The sequence below is a fragment of the Poecilia mexicana genome, unplaced genomic scaffold (assembly GCF_051168715.1).
Source record: "Poecilia mexicana isolate PSO_F unplaced genomic scaffold, ASM5116871v1 scaffold_11, whole genome shotgun sequence".
Lineage (NCBI taxonomy): Eukaryota > Metazoa > Chordata > Actinopteri > Cyprinodontiformes > Poeciliidae > Poecilia > Poecilia mexicana.
In genome coordinates, this window is record NW_028263380.1 from 12061511 (window position 1) to 12083726 (window position 22216).

At 42.0% G+C, this 22216-nt stretch overlaps 1 protein-coding gene across 1 annotated transcript; it reads right to left on the reverse strand.

Moving 5' to 3' along the window:
* Positions 1–2306: 2306 nt before the first annotated feature.
* galnt12 (UDP-N-acetyl-alpha-D-galactosamine:polypeptide N-acetylgalactosaminyltransferase 12) lies at positions 2307–22147 on the reverse strand. Its single transcript, XM_014995178.2, has 10 exons — positions 21179–22147; positions 19386–19555; positions 17899–18088; positions 15710–15895; positions 15393–15510; positions 14741–14917; positions 12310–12441; positions 11953–12066; positions 10790–10945; positions 2307–9307 (listed from the first exon to the last, which is right to left on the reverse strand). The coding sequence occupies exons 1-10, from the start codon at positions 21529–21531 to the stop codon at positions 9170–9172; spliced, it is 1734 nt and encodes a 577-aa protein (XP_014850664.1). The 5' UTR covers positions 21532–22147; the 3' UTR covers positions 2307–9169.
* Positions 22148–22216: the final 69 nt, after the last annotated feature.

Here is a 22216-nt window from a genome sequence, read left to right on the forward strand (position 1 = left end):
ACTCCAACTGTGAGATTAATTGAAAAATTACAAGACGTTCTTAACCAACACTTTTCCTGATTGAAGTCAGCCATTCCCATCTAATGATTCTCACCTCACATGTCAGACTGAGGGGGGCATTAGGTTTGCTGGTTGGACTTTTGTTTTCAGATAATTGCTCCACTGAATGTAAAAAAAAAAAAGATTTAATTTTTTTTTTTTTGTAGTATGTTCTGCTCAGCTCAGGCTTCTGGTGGGATCTAACTCGACTGGACAAACAGAGGGGGAGGACTGGAGGCAAAAGCGGAACAGTTCATCCTCCTTTGGTGCTGCTTTGGCTGTTTTTGCAGACATGGATTAGATGAGCTTGATCCTACAAGCTGAAGAGGGCTTTCAGCTCATGTCTCTGAGAATGGCCCCTTAAGTGTTTAGATAAATATCTTTTGTTCCCATTTCAACAGTGCTCAAATATTGCCTGTTCCAGACTTGGGGGGGGGGGGGGGGAGATGTTCAGCGCAATGCAGTGAGACTTTTTTTTCTGGTTACTTTAATGTATTTCTGTGGGATGTTTTTTTTTTTTTATGAGAATGGTGCATGTTTGTGAAGAGAAAGAAAGTAGTATATTGTTTTCATAATTTTTCTAATGTGACAGAGATATGGCATGCCTTTGTATTTAGCCCTCTGAATCAAGACTCCCTTTTCTGCAAAATGGGTACAGGTATTATGTACAAGTAGAAACTGAAATTTTGCCATCCATACATCCATTTTCTGCCGCTTATACGGGGTCGGGTCGCGGGGGCAGCAGCTTCGGAAGGGAGGCCCAGACTTCCCAGACAAAGGGCAGCCTTTGTCACCGATTACAGGTTGGACTCACAGGTCAGAAACAGGTTGGACTCAACTGTTTCCGGTGAGTCCAACTCTCACCAGAAACAGGCCCTACTTACAACCGGCAATGCGGACCAGACTCTGACACCGGTCATACAGGGACCTGACAGCCTGTATCAAAGGGCCCGGTACCCCATACTCCCGGAGAACCCTCCACAAGGCCCCCCTAGGGACATGGTCAAACGCCTTCTCCAAGTCCACAAAAAACATGTAGACTGGTTGGGCAAACTCCCATGGACCCTCCAGGACCCTGCTGAGGGTGTAGAGCTGGTCCAGTGTTCCATGACCAGGACGAAAACCACACTGCTTTTCCTGAATCCGAGGTTCGACTATCCGATGGACCCTCCTCTCCAGGACCCCTGAATAGACCTTTCCAGGGAGGCTTAAGAGTGTGACCCCCCTGTAATTGGAGCATACCCTCTGGTCCACCACCCCAGTCTGCCAATCCAGGGGGACTGGCCTGATGTCCATGCGATATTGCAGAGTCGCGTGAGCCAACACAACCCTACATCATCCAGAGCCTTAAGGAACTCCGGGCGGATCTCATCCACCCCCAGGGCCCTGCCACCGAGAAGCTTTTTGACCACCTCAGCGACCTCGTCCCCAGAGATTGGAGAGCCCAACCCAGAGTCCCCAGGATCAGCTTCCTCAACAGAAGGCATGTTGGTGGGATTGAGGTCTCCGAATTATTCCACCCACCGGCCCACAACGTCCCGAGTTGAGGTCAGCAGCACACCATCCCCACTATAAACAGTGTTGGTGCTGCACTGCTTCCCCCTCCTGAGATGCCGGATGGTGGACCAGAATCGCCTCGAAGCCGTACGGAAGTCTTTCTCCATGGCCTCTCCAAACTCCTCCCACGCCCAAGTTTTTGCCTCAGCGACCACCCGAGCCGCAAATGCATTCAAATGTGAATGCATTTGAAGTCCCCCAGTAAAACAAGGTAGTCCCCAAGAGGGCCACTCTCCAGTACCCCCTCTAAGGGGGTACTGGAGAGTGGAGAGTGGACTCCAAGAAGGGTGGGTAATCTGAACTGCTGTTCGGTCAGTAAGCACAGACAACAGTCAGAACCACCCGTAACACAATGCACCTGACCCCTTTGGCCCCTCCGACAGGTGGTGAGCCCATTGGAAGGCTGAGCCCGGCCGGGCTCCGTGGGTAAAAGCCCGGCCATCAGGCGCTCGCCATCGTGCCCCACCTCCAGGCCTGGCCCCGGTGACCCGTGTCTGGGCGAGGGAACGCCAGGTCCAAAGATATTTTCCATCATAAGGGGTCTTCGGGCTCCGCTTTGTCTGGTTCTTCACCTAGGACCTGTCTGCCTTGGGTGACCCTACCAGGGGCATAAAGCCCCAGACAACATAGCTCCTAGGATCATTGGGACACTCAAACCCCTCCACCACAATAAGGTGGCAGCCCACCCCTTAGTAAAATAAATCTGTGGCTTTGCAAGTTTTGCCAGAAATGTTTTATTTGGGATACCTTGAGAGGGCTTTTCTTATACATTTGATCTAAACTGTTCCAATGTAGCCATTCTCTCAAAAGTCAATTCACTAATAAACCATAAACAGCCAAGCATCAGTCAACCATCCATATAGATACATCTTTAAACACAAAACAGGCAGAGTGTACATATAAAGACAAGCTGGGCTGTCTTTCTTGGTCTTTATGATGCTGTTTGTTCTGTCTTTCACTGAGATGAATTTACACAAAATTACACAGAAATCTAGTAAGTGATCGATTTATAGATTATATTAACATCAGGGTAAACAGTTTGAATACAAATGCACAGCGTATTTTTCATATTTGTATTTATAAATCTGCCTCAAACTTTGCACAATTTTGAATCCACTTACACTTCAGGAACTACTTCTTAAAGTCTAGTAAAAATAAATAAATAAGCTGCCATTTGTGGTTCAGTAAGAACAAAGTGATGTTTTTTTGCTGTTCTTAGCTTGACTTTTTAATAAGTACACAGTAATATTCATCATATGTGGCATGTTTCCCCCCCCCCCCCCACAATTGTGTTTTCCTGCAGTGCTGGAGCAGATTTTTTTAAGCTCCATCTCGTTCACTGAAAATAATAATAAAAAAGCTAAGTTCTATTTAAATCCGCCAAATGGAAGAACATGTCATCCGGCAAAGACAGCAGCGGTATTGTTCCGACGTAACTGCTCAAGAACAGTTAATTGTTGCTGATTTGATGACTGATGGAAGGCTCAATTCGCCGAACGATCCACGCTAATCAGGCGTCAATCAGACACGGTGCATAAGAAATGTAATTGTATCTCTGTATCTAGGCCTCACATGTTCTGTGCTCCATCTTTAGTCCCTCCTGAAAGTGAAAGTGTGTCATCTAGAGTATGCCGCCAACAGCTACAGCTCCTGAGCTGTTCTGGGTATTGGTGGATTACATAAACCAAACCGACAACAGTGTGGAAATGACTTCCAGTTGGTGTGTGTGTGTGCGTGTGTGTGTGTGTGTGTGCGTGTTCAGTTCCTCCTATGGTTCTCCAGCTCCCTGACAACTGAAGCCTAAGCATCTCCAATGACTCTCTCCGCGGGGAGCCTTGTTTTGCATTACCATTAAAGACACATATGGGGTGTGTGAGAGCGAGAGAGAGAGAGAGAGGCTGTAGTGCAGCATCTATTCACTGGATCAAAAACTACGCCTACAATCTGCGAGTAGACTGCGACAAAATGCAGGGTTTCTGTGAATGCATTTGCAGGATTTCTCAACCCCACTTTTTTTTTTTTTTTTTTGCTGAATATTTTTGCAAACCTGTGTATGAAAGATGAAGAGGAGAGTGTGCAAAAAAAGGGAGAGTGGCATCGTAGACCTCCGCAGTTTCTTCTGAGCAAGCAGCCGTGCGGTGCCGTGTAATGTGGAGATTTTTATTTTTTTTTGGCTTGTTTTGCATCAAAACATGTCATCCTGTGCGAGAAAGAAGCTGGCTTGATGCATGCGGCGCTTTCGGTGGGGCACAAATGTTCCTCGCTGCTATTTCTTCAAGCGAAAGATGCAGCCTAGTCAAGTAACCAAAAACAGAATATATGTGTTTTACATCTTACACAAAATGCTGAAGAAACATGTCGCGCAATAAACAAAGCCCAGACAAAATAAACAGCCGAAAATCTCCAGCGAGTAACTGAGACTGATTGCAGGCCTCGACTGTCAGCTTCGCAGGAAACCGAGAGAAGCTTGGCTCTGGCACAACGTTTCACCATCTCATTCAGCAGCTGGTGACCAATCCAATCAGATATGGTTGAAAAAACTTAGCTCCCCTTCCCTCATTATCCCCTGAGCATCTTGATTCACGTCTCCGGCAGTTTAATGTGGGTGAAATGAGTCTTTTTAAATCACTGTGGATGCAGATGAGTCACTGTTTAATTGACAATACTGACAAACACAGAAATTGGCATCCTGTGTTTCAAATGTCGACACATGCTTTCAACAGGAAGTATGTATAGAAAAAAAATCTGCGTTTTGTGTAGAGCTCTAAAATTAATTTCTTGTAGCAGTAGCATATTCTCGACTCACTGTCACGTTATCGATTCCTACACATAAATAAAAAGTGCATTTCAGTTTATTACTCTGTTTCATGACCTAGCCATTTAAGAAATGCACAAACCTCACAAAATTTTGAAACACGTCCTGTTCTTATTCGTTTTCCGTTTTGCCAGTTGAGTCTTATAACAATCTTATTAACATTACATTAAGACTTCCTGATTGAACTGAAATACCTTTAAATGTCCTAATCTTACATTTGGTGTAGTCATATAACATTTCCCGAAAGTTATCTATGAGTAGAATATAGAAAACTGTTTTAAATTGTCTCTTGCTAAAGCAAACAGAGACAGCAGATGGCCCTAATGCACACCCGAAACATACTTATAGCACGTACTCTTGTCTTTGTTATTTTGATGGACTCTCCTTTGTGTCATTTTCAAGTTCCAGGAAACCAGAAATAATGGCTTGATGCTAAGATAATAAAAAATTAATAAAATCTTCTGTTCAATTTACATATATATGATGCTATTAATATTTGTAGCATTTGTTTGCTTAAAAAAATATGTATTTTTTTTCTCGCCCACAACATGTACTCAAATTGAAGATCATCAGTGTGAGTTTATGTTACTGTAATAAAATTTATTTTTGAGGAATTTTACACCTTCATGGTTGCCAGCAATAGCATAAAAAAAAAAAAAAAAACATCTCCCGCTGCAAGTTATTTTCATTACAAATAGGAACCTCAGCATTATTGTGAAACAGCGCACGGTCTAATACGACAACATCATAACATCGCTCCGACAAGTCCTGGAATACATTGACGACACAGGTTTGGCTGCCATGTAAAAGAAATACGACAACATCACAGACGTATAATCTTGAAATGGTGAAACGGTGCAGCTGAAACCTGCAGCACATCAAATCAGCATCCAAGATAACACTCGAATGGTTTGAAAACAGATGGCAACACGGGTACAGTAAATAACTCCCCCCACCCCACTCTATGTGATAAATCAATTAAGGGAGCAGTTTGAGTATTTTCTGGTAAATCAGTTCTATTACTCAGAAAGCCAAGAGAATATCAGGAAATACCAAAGACTGCTTACTTACTTGTAGTGCGTCTTATTTAAAAAAAATAAAAAAGGTCAATAAAAATGTCCATTGATAAACCACAGCAATAGAATAGGCTAACCGGACATCATGCCTAAACTTGACCACCTCACATTGGATGTTTTACTATCACACATCATACAATCGTGACAAAAAATAAAAATAAAAAATGTTTCTTGCTTCCTACTATGAATGACACCGTCCCCACCGGTCATTTGGTCCACTTCACTTAGCACTTAGCAGTGTACTGCTTATAATCCTAACAAAAAGCCTTCTTATGGACTACAGGGAACTGAAGCCCAGTAATTACATCCATATTTCAATAAGCTTGTGTGCTTATTTTGTGCTTCCCTCCAGCCCACCACAGCTATGTCTCAGCTCATTCTTCCAATGCTCTGCACAGTGCAATAAAAACTCTCAAGTGTAAGTGCATGGCAGCGAATATCCGACGCTGCGTCTTTGGGCTCGCGCAACGTTTGGCCGCACCTTGCGGACGTCGTCAACTTCCTGTAACAGCAGCACGTGCTTCTTCGCTTTTATTAATTTCATTTGCGCGATAAACGAACCGAGCTTCCAGTCCGGCTCAGTTCCCCGGCGTTAGTGTTTCGAAAACGCTTCCATTTAGACTCTTGTAAGCAAACACTCTTGAATCGATATCGAAAATCTTTTTCCAGCTTGATGGTCTCTTGCCATTAGTTTCTAACAGCAGTCATTTGAGGCCGACGGTGAAAGAGCCTGTGAAGGTTAATGGTATGGAAGAGGTCACAGATTGCTTCATTCACTCAGCTCTATTATCAAAAATGTACTCCTGATTTCGTTTTCTCCCCCCCTACCCCCCTCAAAAATGTGTATGTACAGGTGCAAAAATACAAAGTCCTGTCACATACAGAGGAGGGGGAAAAAAAATGTGATAAAGAATTGGAAGCAGCCCAGAAAATCAATCAGGAAGCCATCTGGCATGGCGGCACTCTGGAGACACCAACAACTGTCTACTCCTCTGCCGTTTCCCTCCGCATGGCCTGAGGGAGACCCACACAAGTAAGGAAGTCTATTCTGACGGATGAACGCTGAAGCGGCGTCAGTATTCACATCAGTATGATCCGCCAGAGTAAAAAAAAACATGTGCTAGCAATGGAAGAACCCCACGCCTGTGCAAACGTTTGGCGTGCAGCCAATTTCTTTTCTTGCGATCTTAGCAACACTGATTTATCTCACTCTAAGGCATTTTTCCTCCACTGATATTAAATTATGTAGCATAAACTTTTATTTTATTTATAAAAAGGCACATGGGTGAGCGAGTTCGAACACTACTGCTCTGGTTTTAGTGGAGAACGACGTTGGTCTGCAACCGACACCAGACAACTTGACTCTTGTTACGGCAAAATCTGACGAGAAGCTTTAAGGAAACTCTTTATGAACACAAAACTGCCTAGACAGCTGCATGCGTTATTTCAGCCATTAAACGGGAATTTACAGTCTCACTCAGAAGTTCACACGCAGTCATGGAATTAATTTGATCCCGCTTAAAAATGTTTCCCCATCAGGCTGTGACGGTTATGTGATTCAAAATTGACCTTATAAAAACAAGAACTAGTCAAATAAGTTAGAATTTTATTGTGGATTTTTTTTTTTTTTTTTGCAAATCAAGGTTGGCAGCAACTTTAAGTTTATTGTTTGCGATGCTTTTCTCGGAAACCAGTAGGAGTTCTACGGATTTTGGCATTTATTTAGCATAAGATCAGACTTTGCTTAGAGTTTTGGGTTTAGGGTTGACGAGATGTGCACAGCTTCAGTGCAAAAGTGGCAGATGCTGAAGTACAGCAATTAAAGTCAGAAGAAGTTGCATAGAAGAAAGAAAAGTCCAAATAAAGCATTCATAAACCTGTTAAATGTGCCATTCTTTACATAAGAGTCATGGAATGTATACTGGTGATTTTTGTGGGAATTGCATCTTGCTCCCAAAGTTTTTGACCTATAAGTGTGCAGGTTTAAATATATTCCAACCCACAAATATCTAGACAAATGTTCTTGTTGACATCTCTAAATTAATATTTCTTGGTGGAATTTATTTAAATCGGTTGGCTTCGTTGCACGTAGTTGGTTTTAAGTCATAGTTCTTTTGTTTTGTTTTTGCAAGATTGAATTCAAGCAGATTGTTGGGATTGTTCTGGATTAACCCAGGAATCTCCAAGACTCCAGCCAGTCATAACTTGGAAGATGGTAAAATGAACACCTTCTGGCTAAATGGAAATTCACAGCAGTCTAAATGGACAAAGGAAAGGCTCTCTGAAGGAACGCTCCATGTTCAAACGAGACAAATGTTAAGCTTTTTGGCCAAAAAGGCTTAAATACACTGAAATTACTGGCAAAAATGGCGGCGGCACCAAGTGCTGTTCTGTGTGAACTCCTGCTTTCCTTTGCTGTTTTTTCTTTTTCTTTCTTTGGCTCCAGGTACCACAACACCTTTCACTACTAGTGATTCCAACAAAGATCCCTAACACACATCAAGACTGGTTTGAGAGGGGATGAAACATGTGACTGTTGAGCTTCTTCTATGGCCTCAAACTCAACCGTTGTGAAAATTTATAAGCTATGATTAAAAGCCGAGTTCAAGGCAGGAAACCGAGCAACTTAAATGAGCTCCATCATTTTTAATGAAAGAGGAAGTGGTCCAATACCCGAGTTGTGCCAGAAGCTCGTCAGGGGCAACAAAGACTTACAATGTTTGTGTGCAACCTGCTAAGGGACATTTACTCAAAATGTTAATTGAGGAGAATGTGTAAATTTGAGCTTGTGTTTTCGATTGGGAATAGGGAAAATCCAAAATAAATTCAAAGTCTGACTCTTGTGTTTTCAAACCGGTGAAGATGAGGGTCATGTTTACAGTCGACCCTGGTAAAAACAACGGTTTAAATAAAAGGATAAATGGCATTCAATGTGAATGATGAGTGCATGAAAACTTTTGAGTGGGACTGTTCAAAAATGACCCATGACATTTTCACTTCACATGAAATGTGAAATCGAAGCAGAGTAACAGTGCGGTTTCCCGTGTTTTCAGCGTTATGGTCAGGCACCCGCATAACACCGGCGATCTATGACTTTGCTTTCAAGTTGCTGCTATAATGAAGCATCGAGCAGTCAACCTTTTCAAAAGGTTCCGATTAAAACCCCCCCATCATTTGTCCTCGCTGGCACATGATGAAGCGAGGACACGCCGACAGAAAGGATCAAACGCAGAGAGGAGTGTTAGCCCCCTCTACAGGAGAAAATCCAAATATCAAGAAAGAAGCCCTGATGATGTGCTTGGAAAAAAAAAAAAAAAAAAAAAAAACACATCAGCCAGCAGCCACACGAGAAGCTCTTTTGGCAGATTCACAAACGCGTGATTTCCGTCGGATCGATGCACAAGTTTCTGTGTCCTTATGTCTGTTTGCAAAAAGCAAAGGGAGCTAAAACAGTCTCTCCAACAGAATGCCACCGTATGTAGTTTAGATCATCACTAAGTCTTGAACCGAGTCTGGCCCACTTTGAAGAATAGCCAGAATTCCTATTGTCTTGTTTTGTCCACAAGACGCTTCAGAAAATATGAACTTTCCTGCAATTGCATGGAAAATGAGGATGTTTGATTGGGAAGGGGGATCAGAGAGGAATCCTCAGCTGGTGAGATGCTCCACATATGCTAAGTGTCTACAGCTTCTCCTCAAAAAACCACTTTTGGCGAAGGATGTCAGAGCAGGGCTTCAGAGCCGGGGCTGGTGTCCCGTCGTCTGTCTGGTCCACTGCTTCAATACACTTCTGGGTCTGGACATGGAACAGACTCCCATCCTGGAAAAAAACAAAAACATTCAGTAAACAGGAAACTCATTTATATTTACAACACAAAGGTTTGTAAATTACTCGTGAGGCAAAAATGCAGTTACAATGTGAACCTTTTGTACTTTGCGAAAAACACGGAACAACAACAAGAGAACAACACAAGCTGGCCCGGGTGAAATGCAAATCCAGCGAACCTTTTCCTAGGACACATCAGCGTCTCTCCCAAAAAATTTCCCACTTTCCAGCGTCTTTCACTCTTCCTACATACATTTCACCTTTTCAGATCCATTTACATTTAGATGGCATGGCAGGCTGTCAGACACTGACGTCCTGCGACTACATTCGGCACATGCTGAACAGCTTCCGGCAGCGTGTGGTAAATACGCAGCTCGCTGTTGTTTTTCCACCGTGAGCTAGGCGGGAATTTTGTTTTTGTTTCGCTCGGGGGAAGTCACTCCTGATCAGCCGAGATCCAATGAATCTGTTCATTTCTACTTTATATCTGCAATCTTCTATTATTTAAAATGTTACAAACACACCACCACCACCACTTCAGTGTGTCTTGCAGGGGTTTATGCCATGACCAACACTAAGGAGTGCATAACTAAAAGGATAGCGAGACTTTTTAATTGATCCTTCAGACACAGAAATCTGAAAAGTCTGTATCCAGCTTTTGGTGAGTCAATACTGTACAGATTGACCTTTTACTGCAAACATTTGAAAAATCTTTTCAGAGATATATCTCTGTTCTGTTCATCTAGAGATCTTTGCCTGATTGGACAGGGAGTTTCAACGTTTTGCAATCCATGTTTCCTCATGTCAAACGTTGCTGGCGTCCTCACGTTAACAGATTCGTGTCCCTTCCTATTCGACTTGGAAGAAGGCAAAGTTGTGCCACAAACTTTTGGATTTCTAACTTCACGCTCTAATTTCACGCTCTGCCCATTTTCGGCTAATGGATTGGTGTTATAACATAGCCCTGCTTTAAATGTCACTATAACTTTATCCCCGGCCTTTCTGGCTTGTTTATTATGCCATTTGTTCACCAACGTTCTCTAATAAACCTCTGAGGCCTTCATGAAATAGCTGACTTATACTGAGATTAAAGTACACATAGGTGGACTGTTCTCACTAAACAGTCTTTATATGGAGTTATAAGAGTAAGGGGGTCTAACACCCCGAGCACACAAATAAAATTGATTTGTAAAAGCAATTTGAAAACCATGCATCTCACCCTTTCCACTGTTATTTTCTGCTGACTAATAAAATCCTAATAAAATACATGTCAGGTTGTAACGTGACAAAATATAATTAAGTTTACAAAGTAAAAACTTTTACTAGACAGTACAGACTACTAACATTATTGGATAATTGAGAAACCTAAAAAAAAACCTCTACACATTTTTTTTTTTTGTTTTTTGTTTTTTTAAGTTAAAAGCTACAGACACACAAATTGGAAATAAATTTGGCCCCAAGATGATTTTGCAGTACCTTTCGAAAGATAAATTTGTGGTCCATGGGAATAGCTTGTCCTCGTTTCACACACTGTACGACAGTCAGGTAAGTGTTGATGCTGTCAGGCACAACACATCCAGCAGGATCTCTGGTGTTATAGCATATTTCCCCGTCGACCGAATATTCAAAAAACTGTTGGGAGAACCAATCACAGACGCAAGACACAAACAAAGAAGCAGTTAGAAGTAAACACTGTGCAACAGAATTTGCGTGTGTGCGTGTGTGTGTGTGTGTACACCAAAAACTGGCATCACTGGTTACAGACTACGAATGTAGAGTGGAGCTATGCAGGGCACTCCCGAAAGGCTGACTACAGAAGCCGTTTTCGACAAAAATGACATCGGCGCGTGTCCACAGAGGGGTGTTTCTGGCAGCGCTGCTAAATCTCACAGAGCTCCCTGCTTTACTGACAACTGACAGAGGAAATGCAATTGAGAAATAGACAGTCTCCCGCTACAGATCAACACTGTGTATGAATTATAGAACCTGGAAAAGTTAAGTCCGTTGTTTATAAATGTAAGAAATGAGGAGGGAGCGACTGTTTGAAGGTTCAGAGGACAGAAAAACGGTTATAAGAAAAACGGTCACTAAACTAAGGAGCTGGTGAGTAAATAGTTTGGACCTATAAGAACTACAAACATAAGAACTTTTATCTTAATACTGACGGCAACATTTAACTACAGGTACAAGATGCTAAATCTAAAAGCTAAGATTACAAAGCCATGATTTGAGTGGAAATATATCTTTAAAAAGTTATAGAGTAAAAAGACATCAAATGAACCAGTGGTTATTAAAAGACAGGCTCTGTGTGACTCTGTTCACTAGGCATAAGCAGTCATGTCTCCATAAGGATTAAGATTAAACAACTAGATCTGTGCAGAAGAACAGGGTTAGCATGGCTGACCTGAAGATTATCGTTTGTGTTTGGTTTTGACTGGTGTCGACATTTGTTTTAAAAAGAGAAGTTAAAGAGAACGCATCTCTTTAGAAGATCAGAGTAATGGGAGTGCAGTGCTGTCCGCAATTTTTCTAACTATGACACAAAATGCAAGTTAGCCCAGGGCTGCACTACAAAGTAGGATAAACTACATTGGGGGCCATACAGAGCCAGAAGAGTTAAACTGTCTGACAGGCCTCACCTGGTTCTGACCCATGCCGTGACATGGATAGAGGATGACCCTATGACCTTCCAGCACCTGGTCCTCCCCAGGATTATAGTCAAAGCAGTAGTTGGTCTTTCCCCGACTCTTCAACTACCAAAAAAAAAAAAAAAAAAAGTCACATAAAGGTATATTGCAAAGGTTCAAACACATTTAATTCAATATTTCTCTTATTCCTATAAGCAAAATTTTGCCAAAAAGTATTTGCTTTAACGTGAATTTGAGTGGCGGTCTGCATGCGTGGGTGAAAGATTTCTTTACTGATGGAGCAAAGAAAGTGATTGAAACATGCAAATTCACTCATTTTGAATATTTCTGGCGGTACAGTGGACTAACCATTCCAAACATGCCCGGTCGATCGTGTGGGACAAAAATGTCGGGGTAGACGTTATCCAGATACCACTTAAAGTTTTTACACCCCAGCCTCTTTCTCAGTTTCATCCTCTCCGTCACGTCTCCAAAGGCCTCCTAGAAAAAGAGAAAAAAATAAAACATAACAATTCAGCTTTACTGACCTAATTAGAAACAACTTTGATAAAGTCAGAGTTCATGCTTCACTCGCAGCTGCTGCATCATAGCTTAGCCAAGATGTGAAAGGGTGTACAACAGCACCCTCTGTAGTTGTTTCATAACTCTGCCCACTTTTATTGTATGTCAAACATTAATCACACACACACACACACACACACACACACACACACGCGCACACACACACACAATGACGTCAAATATTTTACTGGTAAGACACTCCTAAGTTCCGGTTAAAGAACAGAAGGATGTATCTGTGTGTTTTACACGCCGACAGCGATCTGCTTATGTAAATTATCTTTAACAAACAGGCATCGCCACTCTGATAAAGATTAGCTGGTTATTACAAGAAAGCAAACACTCGCGCGTTGCCATTCAGCATATGCTCACCACACCTTCACTGCTGGAAGAAGAAGAAGATGAAGAAGCTAGAAGCGCGCTGCAGAATGATGGATGCTGGCCGTGTGCCCAAACACAGCTCTAATTGGCTCTTTATCAGTTTATCCGGTCATGAGACAGATTCCTAAAAGAGGTGGTCTTTTATCAAGTGCTAGCACCGCTACAGACAAGGGAACAACAACAAGGGCTGGTGGAGCTGGAATGACCCAGTGCAAGAGTCGGGTCCGAGGGGAAGAGCGCTCCTCTTTCCACAACAAGCAACAATACTTTGACGATGTGCTTGATATTCGTATTTGTGTTGGAAAAGCAAACACTTTGGGGGTTTTTTGTACCTTAATCACTAACATAAATATGTCTTAACCCGTTCATGCATGAATTATGATCCTTTGTGTCATTTATAACATAAAAATCCACAAGAAGCACAAAAAATGCCTTACAGTAGTGTCCACTATGCATGAAAGGGTTAATTTGGATTTTTATGTGATAGACTAACACAAAGTAGAGCTAAACTGTAAAACAAAAACTACAAAGACTGTTCAAAAATGTACAAATAAAACTGTGAAAAATGTCAAGTTTTGTAATCAGCTCCCCCGAGTGAATACTTTCTAAGACCGTCATTCACTGCAGTTGTAGCAGAAAGTTTAAGTTGAAGTACTTTTGACAACTCTGACCAGCTTTTCTGTTCCTGCTAAAAAAAATAAAAATAAAAAATAAAAAAATCCTATGCCCGCAGCATGATGCTGCTACCACCATATTTCAAAGTGGCTGCAGGGCTTTAAGACAACAATGCGGAGTCTGTTTTTTCTGACAGAAGTCCCGATCTGAACCCTGATACTGGATCTGGGTCTTGTTCGATGCATTTTTAATGACTGGTAAAGCTACTAAGTTTTCAAGCACAAGGTATTGTTTTACTTAATTTTAACACAGTATCAGGACTCAGATACCGAGCCGGAGGAAATGAATGATTTTCCATTCGGAAATGTAAAACTCAAAATACTCTGGACTTTTTTTTTTTTTTTTTTGTTCATGTAATTTGTTCATGAATTTAAAGCCATCGCCTATTTAAAAAATTATTTTGCCTACAGGAAATATATATTCCATTTTTTTTTTTGTGGTATGAAAAAGCAAAGCATAGCTGCATCTTAAACCAAAGTTACATCACGTCGATTTATGCTTTAAATTATGACAAATGATTCACAGAAGGTTTAAAACATTAAAACGCACAAACCCAACGTCTCCCTTCACGGTAAAAAGTAACGCAGCATTGCTTGCTTTGAGCAATACTCCCTTTCAGCAAGGTTTCCTCCTCTCAGGGAGATGAGCGCCACCTGATCTGTGCTTCGAGAGCTTCTCCTCTTAACTACACTGTCACACACTCCACGCCCACGCACACACACACACACACATTAAGACAGGGCACCCCACTGGTTAGCACTGATATCACCCTGTCAAGGACAGGTGGGTGACACCCGCTGGCACAGAGTGACACGGAAAAGGTGGTAATCACACACCGGAATGCCCCGGCACTCCTGTCACCTTGAGTGTGTGTCGCTCATGTATCCTGAGAGTCACTTAATCAGGGGGAGCTTTTTACACCGCAGCGGGGGAGCGGCCGAGCTTGTACGTGTGTAGTTTGAGCGAAACGTACAAGCAGGCGTGGGTGTCACTTACTGCATCCGCATGTCGATGCAGTAAAAGATAAAAAAAATAAACAAGTATGCGACTTTCGGAATTGAACGATTAATCCCGTCTAAATGTGCCTCGATTCCTTTTTTAAAGGGAGACATCGACTCCGTTTGACACCCGTCAAGCACCCTCTTTATGACTTGTGTGGACTCACCCGTCGAGCATGGGGGTTGCGATGGTAAAAGAGCTCCTTGTACTCATCCATCCACACCTCTGCCGCCCTCACACTGTTTGCCAACGCTTTGCTCCGTGAGTAAGGGGCCTTTTTGGGGAACACGTGACCCACGTGGGAGCATGGGTGGATCTCCAGGCTGCCCCCGCACTGCCAAATCTAAGAGACGAGAACCGCAGCACCACCAGGATTTGGTTAGCCTCTCAGCTGTGAATCAATCGGGCTACACAGAGGGCAAACGTTGTGGACGAGCTCGGAAACAAACAAACAAAAAAAAAAGGCTATTGTTGCCACTACAGAGACATATTTTTGGTTACTACTCTTTTGGGACGTTGTATTTACTCCAGCAAAGAAATTATTCACAGCAATCAAATCATTTAAGGTCTCCGCTCTGTTTTCTCTTGTGGCGTCACGTCAATGTGATCACTGCGGTTTGCAGAAGAATTTGTCACATGGCTTACAGTTAATTTAATCCAGCTCCAAACGTCTGTTCAGTGCCGCATGATGTGAATTACTGCTATAAACAGTGTTAGCATTTTGCAAACTCTACAAGTGCAAAGTGATAATTCAGCTGAGCACCATGGATTGGTATGACGTATGAGAACACGAAGATATACATTAGATTGCTTCTTACTCTGAAAGAAAACTCCAGGTTTTCTCCTCCCCAAACCTCCATTCCTGTGTCATATGTCCCCAGGTAATGAAAGTAGCTTTTGCTCACAGAAAACAGACCGCCTGCCATAGTAGGAGATCTAAAACAACACAAACAAGCAAAAAAAAAAAAAAACAAAAACAAACAGAAGTTAATCTTGGTGTCTCTATCCACCTCTTATTTAATAATACATTTTTTAAAAAAGTAATCAGAAGATACGGATGGAATCGATACAATATCTTAAATAAAAACTTGCGATCTTGTTTTGCTCACAGAAGTCTTTTTTTTGTAACTAGTACCTGATGACGTCAGTGGGCGAGTGACGGCGTTTCTGTTCGTACTGTGGGACCGGGTGCCAGGTAAAGACCAGCCGCCAGTCAAACCCACCAATCTGAGGTTCGCCGGGGTTGCCTAGATACTGGAAGGTGTTCCAGTCTATCACATCAATGACGGGGCACACCACGGCTTTGGGCTCCTCTTTGATCCTGGAGAAAGGATGGGAAAGCTAACGTCAAAAAGGAAAAACGTAGAACTTAATATCTGTGTTAACGTCCCGTACTGCAGTTGGTCATGATTGAGTGGTGGGACGATTTTAAATTGAGTTAATTTCAGGGTCGGTAATTAATTCATCGCAATTTATCGCATTTTAATCAAAAAGCACATATCTAAATCATTAACTAAATAGGCATGTGAGCACAACAACAGATATATTTATTGATCTTGATCTGACACTCGGGTTATTCCACCATCAGATTGGTGCAAAGTGCTATTATACCGATTCAGCTTCCAAGTGTTTCAGGATCCCTTTATCTTATCAATGAAGGCAGACGCTTTTTTTCTCTGGAGCTTGCGGACACCTGGCATATCGACAAATTTGTGATGGACTGAGCTGAACTAGCAAACACTCAGACCGATGGTGTGAGACAGAGGCGCAAGTTGGATGAGATTATTTCGCAGGCAAACTTTGGATGCTAGAACTCACTAGGGGAGCGGAACTGATCTTGGAGAAGTTGCTAGTTTTCGGCCCGATGGGAACGACCACACCAGTTTGGATGATTGGAAATAAGAGATGTACGGGTTGAGACCTTAGGGCGGGTAGAAATTTTAAGTCTGCCCGATGGGTGAATTTTACGGCCACAATCCAAGAGCACACATGTTCAGGCTGAAAGCAGGATTTCATGTCTTTTGTTCTCAAAACTTGCAACAATGGATGGATGGAGATATATGTATATATATATATATATTGTACTTACGACAACTTTATTTGCCCCATGCTGTGCATATTTTTTGGGGTTTTTTCGGTTTTCTTTTGGGAATTGTTCCCTCAGAAGCAGCTGGGCGCCAATGCACACAAAAACTAAACAAACAGTGATGTTGCACGTACAGTTAGATGTTTTTATTCAGTTTGTCTTGTAGCAGAAGTAGTGTCAGTTGGTCAGTTACTTGTTAGAAACTGTGGAGTACTCACTATTTAACCCAGAAAAAAAAATAAAAACTAGAACAAACTTAGAATCTAAATACTCACTATTTAGACCAATGCTATACTTTTTAGTATAATTCCAGTGTGTTAGTAATTTTAGAAATTGTGGAGTACTCACTATTTGGACCAATGTTATACTTCTTAGATTACTTTTTGGATTGTTATGTAGAGTCTCCTATTGTTGCAGCCAAGAAAAGGAATTAAAAGGAACGTAAAATCCAGAAGAAAAAAAAATCTTCCAGAACAGGAACACTTAATACTTATTATTACTTAGAAACTGTGGAGTACTCATTACGTTTACAAATGTAGAACATACTTAGAAAGTACAGAGAATACTTATTTATACTTATCTAGCAACCATGAACAGGAGTATCTAGTTTATATGCTTTGGATAAACATTATTAGATTCTTTTTCTTCCTTTGCTCTCTCGTTTGGTTTGTTATTTGAATTGCCTTGCTGCTAAAATGACCTTACCATCCATGTATCTTCTTTAGAAATGTGGACGATGAAATCTGCTTTGGGGACATCTGTGCTTGCGGCATTTTACGTTTGAGCAGCTTTGGTGAAAGGCTAACTCTTGCACACATCAAGAGTCCTTTCCAATATTCCATCAGATCGGTTTTAAAAGCAAAAACGAAACCCCAGCGGGCCAAGAGAAGCGGCGTACTTGTTCAGCTACAACTGCACAAATTTGGTTTTGTAATGTGACAAAATGAAAATGCGTTCCAAGGTGCGTGAGGGCATCTGCGAGGCACTGCATAGCTGTGCTTGTGGAGATATCGTTCTGATTTTCTTTGCTTTCTTCTTTATTATTTACCTGCATGGGGGACAAGTGGCACATATATGCAAATACTGAAACACTTCAGCACTTGTACCCTCGGCTTGCGATGCACGTCGACGCAATGCCTGGCGACAGCTGAACTTGGAAACGCGATCTTTAACTTCAACACTGGAGTGAAATACTCAAACTGAAGAGTGCTACAGTTTCCTGAAAAGCAATTTCTCACCTCTTGAGCAGCGGCTCGAGCCAGCCCTCGTGGCACTCGCAGTGGCAATCCAGAAAAGTCAGCACGTCGCCCGTGGCGATGGATGCCCCTAGCAGCCGGGCCCGGACCAGCCCCTCCCTCTTCGTGGCCCGGATCAAACGCACCTTCCTCAACCCGGAGAGGTACCTCTCCAGTGGCTCCTTCAGGTGATCTTCAAGTAATTCAAATAAAAGTGAACACTTATAACCTTTAACGCTGCAAATAGTTTGAGTTCAGAATCTTAAAGCTGGGATAAAATCTCGACTGCTGAAGAGAGTCTAGCAGCCGATCTCCAGCAGCCGTTGGTGCAAAAGCTCCAACTGTCTCACAGCGAAGCCTATTATCCGAGCATGTCTCTGAATGTACACACAAATAGGCTAATTAAAGGGCTGCACACTAATGTTTTCAGTTTGGTGGACTGAGAGGCGCATATGTTGTTAAATGTCTCCGTTTATATTCACTTGCGGGATAAACTCAAAGTATTATACGTTGCGTTTCTCTCATTAAATGGGAGAGTTTCTCCGAATTCTGAAAATATCTTCTATTACCACCAACTACTGGTAAGTCTGAAGCTTTCATTTGCCTTTGGTGGTTGAGAAATCCTGAAACCTGTGATCCCTCCCCAGGTGCAGTTGTTAAGTGTGTGATCCCCCAGTCTTTCAATTGCGAAACACAAACCATGCAGAAATGTGTCTGTCTGTGTAAACGCCAAGTCCTTTTAATATCTATGACGACTTGGAAACTCGTGCATTAGCTCACAGAAGAAAGATGGGAAAAAAAGAATTTGCATTGCCATACTATGTAATGTTTAACTTCGCTATAATACTTAATGTCTTGTAAATATTACACACTGCATAAATGTATGAGTGATGTCAAACTGGGAATGAGGCTGATGTGCAGCAGACAAGTGGAAAATTGGCTTTTATCCTAAAATTTGCTTCTGAAGGACCAATGCCTTTATCTTCCTAACACACATTAGTAAGACACAGAGTAAACTAACATGAGTAAACAGCGTTAGAGCAGAGGGTGAGGCAGGGACTGATTGCTTCACCTACAGGCTCATGATTCTAAATGTTTGGAAACCACCTCTTGAGTTAAAGCCCTTGGGATGAACGTTTTAGAAAACGGCTGCACCTACAAACACAGATGTCGTTATGATTTTATTCGGCTATTGTTCATCTGTAAGCATGCCTCAGCCCTTTTAATTCTTCTGTTAAACACATGACAAGAAAACGCTTATAAAGTTGTCCCTTACAAAACCTTTTACTCTTGCTTCACGTGTATCTATCTCACTCCGCCATTTCCCACCCTTTCAGTCGCAGCTCATTTGACAATCCATTGAGTGCGCGCCGTCCGTGTGCTTCCACATGAGCACCAATAACAAGCTTTCCGACTCCTGTAACTGTCAATCAGCCGGCTTTTCAGCCCTGCAGCCTTGCTGCCTGTCCATCAAGCGTCCCATCGCCTACCTCTGTCACTGTAGTCATCCACCAGCACCACCTCTCTGAGGAGGATGTCGGGAGAAGTCTCCAGCACGCTGTGGACCGTCCTCAGCAGGGTAGACCAGGCCTCATTGTAGAAAGCAATCACCACAGAGGTCGTAGGCAGAGTCTTGTAGTGGTACTTGAGCTCTTTGCAACTGAAACGCACAATGTACACAGTGGAATTTTTCTGCCGTAATCCAAGAGCACACATTTTTAGTCTCAAAACAGGATTTCATGTCTTTTGTTCTCGAAACTTTTAATACTTCTGCTTACATTTTCATTTTGACAGCAGGACTTCATGTCGTTCTTCTCAAAACTTGTAACGCTTGTACTCAAAACTTCTCCTCCCGCTCACAGTCTCTGCTCGGACTCTCTGCTCGCTTACGGAACATGAAACTGCCTTTTGGCACAGTCGCCTGGCAACTTTTCAGCAGATGGGATGAAAGCGTTGTACTGGGTGCGTTTGTTTCCTTCTAGCGAGTGTCCGTGTGTAACTACTACCAATTGTAGCAATCTGCACCACCCACTGGATATAGGGAGAAACAACATCAGCTTTCTGCTCCATGTTACGCGAAACATCCGCCAGCAGTGTGCTACTGATCGCTAACAGCTACGGATCTTAGGCAGGATTTTGTTCACAACAAAAAGGCAAAATAGTCACGACATGATATCTATCCATCTATGATCTATATATGTTGCACTCACAAAAACAGACAAGAATTCTTCTTCAGTATATTTTCCCCACGCTGTGTGTATTTTTTATTTTTTTGGGAACTGTTATCTCAGAAGCAGCCGGGCACTGACGCACACAAAAACCATTACAAAGTTCCTTCTCCCTGTTAGCAATAAGTATAGCACACTGCTGGCGGATGTTTTGTGTAAGGCATGAAGTCCTGCTTTCAAAATAAAAATGTAGGCAAAATATTACAAGTTTTGAGAACAAAAGACATGAAATCCTGCTTTCAGACTGAACACGTTTGCTCTTTGATTATGGCAGAAAAATTTCCCCATAGACAGAAGTTTAATTCATGGACCTGAGAGGAATCTAGGCAGCTGTTGAATGTTGGTGGTTTTTTATCTATGTAAAATTGATACAATGCAAAAAACAAAGTAGGTGTGTATATATATATATATATATATAATTCATTAAATGATTCTTTAGTAGGCATTTGTGATCATATATGACATTGAGTAAAAATTGTAAAAACCTTCACAATACTTTATGCCAATCGTAGCAAAGAACATTTTGTTTTTTTCATGTAAAACAGGAAAACCATTATTCCTCCTGCAGCTGAAATAAAATAACATTCTGGATATATAACTTCAATTAACATAAATTAGTCTTATTGATGCACGCATTTATGTGTGCTTTTGTTGATATTCTTCGGGCTACTAGATACACAAATTTCCCCCAGGATAAATAAACAAATAACGATATTTTTATCTATCTAATGAAGTGCCACAATCGGGCTTCTTTAGACCCCATTTTATTTTCAAAAATATTCCCAAAAATCAGCTTTTGTCTCCTTATCGGCGAGGGGGGAAATACTTGAAGCTTTCTCTGAGCTTCATGCTCCTGGAGTAGCCATTGGTACTTTTTACTAAAAAAAAAAAAAAAATACTTAAAAGTAGAATTTTGCATGATGGAACATTTTAGCTATGTCAAAACTCAATATTTTAAAAACTAGATTCGTCCCCACTGGTGACTTGTCCATACGGTCGGAGTACAGTGTAGTGAAAGGTATCCATACTCATAAGATTCAATCTGTGACACTTACAGCGGATTCCATCTCTCTGACAGATTGCGGTGCAGTGAGATCCTGTCACTGACATAGGTGTTAATCTGGTGTTTCTGGATGCTCTCCTCCTCTTTTATTTTCTCCTCTTTGTTCAAATTCAGTTTAACAGCTCTTCCCATTTCACCCAGGGCATTAAAATCCGGCGGGGGCTTCTCGTAAACGGGCCTCTTCAGCCGTTCATTCTCTTCCTCGCCCTCCACGGAGACTTCACGTCGGTTTGCAGCACCGACCTTCCCGGATGGGTGTTTGAAAAATATCAGATACCCCAACAAAGTGACGCCAAAGAGGCAAAGAACTGACTTGGTTCGACTCTTTCTTCCGCATGATGCCATCGTGTCGCTTCTTTGCGAGGAGTAATGTTCGGTCGGGGTTTCATGCCCCCTTCAAACCGGTGGGTCTCTGGAGGAGTTACTCTGAAAAACTAGAGGTTTCTTTCAAACTTCGTGTTTCCGTTTGAGTTTGCCCCGCATACTTCCTCGGAAAGTTCAATGGTTTTTTTGTGAATCTTCAGCGTCCCAGCTGATTGAGAGAGGAGCCTCCGTGTTGTTACTCATTTACCCGGAACCTCAATATATTTAACTTCACGGCCGATAAGATTATAGACACTCCTCCTGCTGGACTTCCTCCAACTGTTGTGCAGCACTAAGTGTGAAAGGATTAACACACACACACACATACACACACTCGGGATTAGACCCGAGCAAATTATCTCCCTGGATTGGGTGTTAGCTGACAAACTAAGAAACGAAACAAATCCAGGTCAAATTAAATAAATAAATAAGTAAAAAAGGACAAGAGTTGGCCTCGTGTTAGTAATAAGAAAATTAAAATAAATGACATTAATCAAATGTACACCCACTGTCTCGAATTTAATGTAAGCGCGAGTCGAACCGCTACTTTGTTTCTTGTGTCGTCTCCAAATACTTTGTTCGAAGTTCAGGCTGTGTAAAGTTGGCTCAACTAATAACGACATTTCCGGTTTGGGAATGGAAAAATAAAATGCAGTGTACTGCTTGT